General features: G+C 41.9%; 1 protein-coding gene across 1 annotated transcript in view; it reads right to left on the bottom strand.

Annotated features, from left to right (window-relative positions):
* The window catches only part of LOC130484228 (sodium channel protein type 5 subunit alpha-like), a 44418-nt gene extending 39731 nt beyond the window's left edge, over window positions 1-4687 (bottom strand). The window contains exons 1-3 of the mRNA XM_056857129.1: window positions 4439-4687; window positions 1989-2107; window positions 445-531 (exon numbers count right to left, since the gene is read on the bottom strand). Coding sequence (XP_056713107.1) covers window positions 445-531; window positions 1989-2107; window positions 4439-4687 — 455 coding nt within the window. The remainder of the gene's footprint in view (window positions 1-444; window positions 532-1988; window positions 2108-4438) is intronic.
* Between the last annotated feature and the right edge of the window lie 1313 nt (window positions 4688-6000).

Here is a 6000-nt window from a genome sequence, read left to right on the forward strand (position 1 = left end):
TTTTATGATATATGTACATGTACAAGTGGGTAAAGATTTTACTGTTGTGTATTTTATGGATTGAGAGGTGGTTTGACATTGCCTTCTGCAGAGCCTTCCTTGGTGGTCTCCCATCCAAGACTTATGGAGACCCCAGCAAGGGGCTTTCAAGGCAAGTGAGTAGCAGGTTGGCCATTGCCTTCCTCTGCAGAGTATGCCTTGGTGGTCTCCCATCCAAGTGCCTACCCTGCTTAGCTTCTGAGGTCTGATGAGATCGGGCTACCCCATGCCGCCTTCCCTCACTGTACCAGTTCAGCCCATTACAGAGCCAAATAAACACTGTTATGCCCTTCCAACCCCAATGACTTTAGTGAACTTACAAAAGTGTAACTCTGCTTAGGATTGCACTGTTAGATCAGTATATTGCAGCTGGAGGAGAGTATATAAAAAGTGTTGGTAACTTACTCAAAATAGTCACCATTTGGTAAATCTGATGCAGCCATAAGGATGGAGTTAACAACAACAACACATGTTATGAACCCAATGAACCATGTAAATAATTAGTTAAGGAAATGGCGCCCTACTGAGAAAGGAAAAAGTACTAACACATTTAAAAGTTATCGATATATGCATTCAATTGTGTATAATCAATAATTATCATGATTAATGCTCCTTAGTACTCTGTTCTAAATTTAAAGGAAATTTCTAACAATCACACATTTTTTATAATGTAGGTTTGGCTTTAGTTCTAGTCAGCACCAAGACCCAGCACAATAGCATTACTGACCTCCAGGTAGTAGCTGGAGATCACCTGCTGTTACAACTGAACTCCAACCGATAGAGATCAGTTCACCTGGAGGAAATGGCCGCTTTGGCAATTGGACTCTACGGCATTGAAGTCCCTCCCCACCCCAAACCCCGCCCTAATCAGGCTCCACCCCAAAAACCTCCCGCCGGTGGTGAAGAGGGATCTGGCAACCCTAAAGCACATGCTCGCTTCCAGGTGCACTTTTATCTGAGCGGCCCTGAACACATCCAGGCCTAGCACCTCCAGTCCATGAAAATGTATGCTGGAATCAAATCTTAGTCTTTAAAGGTGCAACTAGAGTGCTATTAGTTTTAGAAAAGCAATGACTGCCTCTGTAAATCATGCCCAAATATTGGCTAGTTATCTCAGTGCCGATCATCTCCTGCTATTACAACTGATCTCCAGCCGACAGAGATCAGTTCACATGGAGAAAATGGCTGCTTTGGCAATTGGACTCTGTGGCATTGAGGTCTCTCCCCTCCCCAAACCCCGTCCTCCTCAGGCTTCACCCCCAATATCTCCAGGTATTTCCCAACCCGGAGCTGGCAACTCTACCTACTACAGAATGCAGATGGTCAGTTTTGCAAAAATATCTGCACCACATCATTTTGACTCAGCCTGATCCTGTCCGCATCCTGCCCCATTTCCTGTCAATCCCAAACAATAAACTGTACTCTTTCTCCTTATTAACTGCTGAAGTTCTATATTAAGATTGGTTAAATTTACACCACAGAATCACATGCTTCACACTTCACCTTAAGACCTGGGGGCGCCTTGTCCATAAATCCACTCCATGAAGATCAATCAGTATAATTCAAATTAAAAAATTCCAGAAGCACAGGGCAAAAGAGAACAAGGTATACTGTGCCAAAGGTTGCTATTTCAAATGAATCAAATATACCATACCAAATACTGCAAAGAGAAGGGGAAATCTCCCAGATTGCTACCCAGTCTAATCTGGAGGAAAATGCATTTCCATTTCTAAACAGGGTACTCAGTTAGGACTGAACAGGACCAAAAACATAGTCACTAGATCTAGTTCCCAAGGATGTGTTTATTAGTATACATCTCTTCAGCTCTGTCTTATCTGGAATTCCTTGATGCCTCAGTCATTTTTAGAAGGGAATAACTACATATTACAAATACCAGTTTTCATGAATTTAATATAAGTCAGACTGAGGGAGATGCACTAAAAGGATATGTGTTTGACGAAATTTTAATGGCCAGCCGTCTTGCTGGATTGAAAGGGCTAAATAAAAACAAGGCTTTGTTGGCAGTAAATCGAAAGATCCTCCTCCTCGATGTCAGTACCATAAACGTCTGTAAAATACATATTAAAAGGGTTTAAATATCGCATGCCCTATAGAAAGAAAATGTTAGAAGATAAGAACATACATGATTACACTACTGCCTACAGATATATCTTCAAAATAAATCAAATGTTAATAAACAGAATGCACTTTTGCAAATTTTATTGCGTGTATCATGTTAGTGTATTTTACTGTTATTTTGGAAAGCACATGCCCTGATATCTATTAAGTAAATAAATGAAATAACACATTAATATAAAGTAAATTCATAAATTGGGAGGACACTCAAGTAGTCTGGAATTGCAGGCGTGATCAATCCCAGAAGCAGAGCACCTTGTGTTGGTTCCAAAGGTAACCTTCTACTCACAGAAAGGTTCTTCTCATGAGCAGATAACACCCCTGGGACCAGAAGGACATCTTTTATACTACCTACTTTATTTAGAACTATTGTCCATCGTTTGATCTATATTAACATAAGATAATATTAATATTATAACATAATAAAAATACAAATATATAAAACAAAAACGGATGGATTAGCCATTCATTTAAATGGCAGCAGTCAGAGAACTGCACTAGGGATTTTCACTATGGTTGCCAACCTCTGGGTGGAGCCTGGAGATCTCCCAGAATTACAAATGATCTCTAGACTACAGAGATCAGTTCCACTGTGGAAAATGGCTGCTTTGGAAGGTAGACTCTATGGCATTATACCCCACTGAGCTTCCTCTCCTCCTCAAACTCTACCCTCTACCTTCCACCCCAAAATCTGCAGGAATTTTCCAACCTGGAATTGGTAATCCTTGCTGTCACTAATAGGGTTGCCAAGTGCCAACCTTCAGGTACTAGCTGGAGATCTCCTGCTATTACAACTGAACTCCAGCCGATAAGAGATCTGTTCACCTAGAGAAAATGGCCTCTTTGGCAATTGGACACTATGACATTGAAGTCCCTCCCCTCTCCAAACCCCGCCCTCCTCAAGCTCTGCCCCAAAAATCTCCTGCCGGTGGCGAAGAGGGACCCGGCAACCCTGATTACTAAAGGTGTTCATTATGAAAGCCATGAGAAAGACTGGAGAGAGGGGTTTATATGTTGCAGGAGATGGGGGAACTCTATTATTGGGTGTGTCTTATATGGCAAATGAGGCCTCCGGCGAGCAGAATCTTTCCCATGCCTACTCCCACCCCCAGGTCTTTTCTTCCAGTCAGTTTCACTTCTACTATTAAAGCCCCTGGGATAAAAGGAATGGGGGAGGGGCTTAGCACACCCCATTCTCATGCAACATTTGCTCTGAGAGTCATGATCACTCATCCTTTTTAATACATAATTAGAATACAACCAGCTTTAAGCCAATATGTTTGCTGCAATAATGTCATGAGCCTCAAAAACTGAGTGCAAATATTGATACAAATGTTGCAAACCCCGCATTTATGAACGGTTCTGGCCAATATTCTTAGTTATTCTTAACTGGGATTCAGCCTACTGCCCATGACAAAAGGAATAATGTATGGAAACACTTCTTAATTCCTGGTCGTATTAACCTTCCACGTGTGCCCTAATGGCTCCAACCAATCAGCCGAAAGAGTGCCAATCTCCAGGTAGTGGCTGGAGATCTCCTGCTATTACAACTGATCTGCAGCCGGTAGAGATCAGTTCACCTGGAGAAAATGGCTGCTTTGGCAATTGGACTCTATGGCATTGAAGTCCCTCCACCTCCCCAAACCCTGCCCTCCTCAGGCCCCGCCCTAAAAGTCTCCAGGTATTTCCCAACCCAGAGATGTCAACCCTATCCCCAGGGCATAAGGGAAGAGGGCTGTGGCTTAGCAAAAGAGCCTCTGCTTGGCATGCAGAAGGTCCCAGGTTCAATCCATGGCAAGTCCAATTGAAAGGATCTGGCAGTAGGTGAAGTGAAAGACCTCAGGCTGAGATCCTGGAGAGCCACTGCCACTCTGAGTAGATAAAGCTTGTTAGGCCAATGGTCTGATCCAGTATAAGGCAGCTTCATATGTATTCATGTGATTTATTGGCTCATATTTCACCACTTCATTACATGCCTTGCATTTAGGGTTGCCAACCTCCAGGTACTAGCTGGAGATCTTCTGCTGTGACAACTTATCTCCAGCCGATAGAGATCAGTTCACCTGGAGAAAATGGCTGCTTTGGCATTTGACCTCTCGGCACTGAAGTCCCTCCCCTCCCCAAACCCCGCCCTCCTCAGGCTCCGCCCCCAAACTCTCCAGGTATTTCCCAACCCGGAGCTGGCAACCCTAGCCTCACATAATTATTTTATATCAAAATAATCTTGTAAGTACAAAAAAAAAGAAAAGAAAAAAAGATTAACCTCATGAGTTTTGTAATAGGGGTCCAGATCCTCCAGTGGTTCCCCAATGAGCCATGGAGGGAGTTTTCCATACAGAGCCGGCAACTTTTTGCACGCTTTTAGATCAAGCTGCGGTCGAATAATTTCCTCTTCAATCTGTTCACCACGTTTCTCTTTTTCTTTCTTCTCTGCATGTCCCTTTCTAATACCATCTAAGGTTTCAGGGGTGAAACGGAGGAAATTACTAGCCGTTGAAAATGAAAACGGCATCTTTTCCACTATGTCTGCAAATAAGAACAAAATGTAGTGTTTTTTTTCCTGATTATAGCAGGGGAAAAGCTGATAGTGAAAAACTGCACAATTCAGACACACCCAGGAAGTTTACCCATAGTATGGAATCAGCAAATCACACATTTGGCTTTGAGGATACTAGAGCTATGTACATTGCATAGAACTTTGCATAAGAACTTAAGCTGGCTGAACTAGGCCACTTCCGATGTTGTAAAACAATACTTGAATAACCAGATATTAGTTTTCCAGTTTGTTCTCAGTAAAATAGTCCATAAAGCACAAAGGCTTCTTAGTAGGATTGCCAACCTCCAGGTACTAGCTGGAGATCTCCTGCTATTTCAACTGATCTCCAGCCAATAGAGATCAGTTCCCCTGGAGAAAATGGCTGCTTTGGCAATTGGACTCTATGGAATTGAAGTCCCTCCCCAAACCCCGCCCTCCTCAGGCTCCGCCCCCAAAATCTCCATGTATTTCCCAACCCAGAGCTGGCAACCCTACTTGTTAGGCTTTCTCAAGAGAGGGCTGAGAATCTATTAACCCAATATACAAACAAACACACTTCAAAGATCCTGAAAGTTTCACCCAATAAATAGTTAATACGATTAAATTTCTAAATTAAATTTTAAAATAGTTAAATAAATAAATAAAAGTTAACTTTTAAAATAGGGCAAGAGTCCAGTAGCACCTTAAAGACTAACAAAAATATTTTCTGGTAGGGTATGAACTTTCGGGAGCCACAGCTCACTTCTTCAGATACAGCTAGAATCACATTCTAGCTGTATCTGAAGAAGTGAGCTGTGGCTCACGAAAGCTCATACCCTACCAGACAATATTTTTGTTTGTCTTTAAGGTGCTACTGGACTCTTGCCCTTTTCTACTACTGCAGACAGATTAACACGGCTACCCACTGTGAATTATTTTAAAATAGGTTACATTATATTAAAATACCATATATGTGTACTACAAAAAAATTTTAAATAAGTCTGCAAAACCTAGTCTGTCAACATGCCATCAAGATGGGTTGTTCACATAGTTTTAATGCAAATGAAATAAATGTTGCTAATATTTCTGAGGTCCTCTTGCAAACCCTGAAAGAAGATTTAACAGATGACGATCGGCAGAGTGAACAGGCAAAGTTACCATAAATGGAACTAATGCGTCAACTAATTATCCTTTTCTCAGCATCCATTTTACAGGAATAAAGGAAATGTGCAGTGCAATAGATTCTAAAACCTGCGCTCCATAGGAATTTTGCAAGCCAGGGTTGACAACCCTAAGTACATACTGACAGC

Source organism: Euleptes europaea, chromosome 11 (assembly GCF_029931775.1).
Source record: "Euleptes europaea isolate rEulEur1 chromosome 11, rEulEur1.hap1, whole genome shotgun sequence".
Taxonomy (NCBI): domain Eukaryota; kingdom Metazoa; phylum Chordata; class Lepidosauria; order Squamata; family Sphaerodactylidae; genus Euleptes; species Euleptes europaea.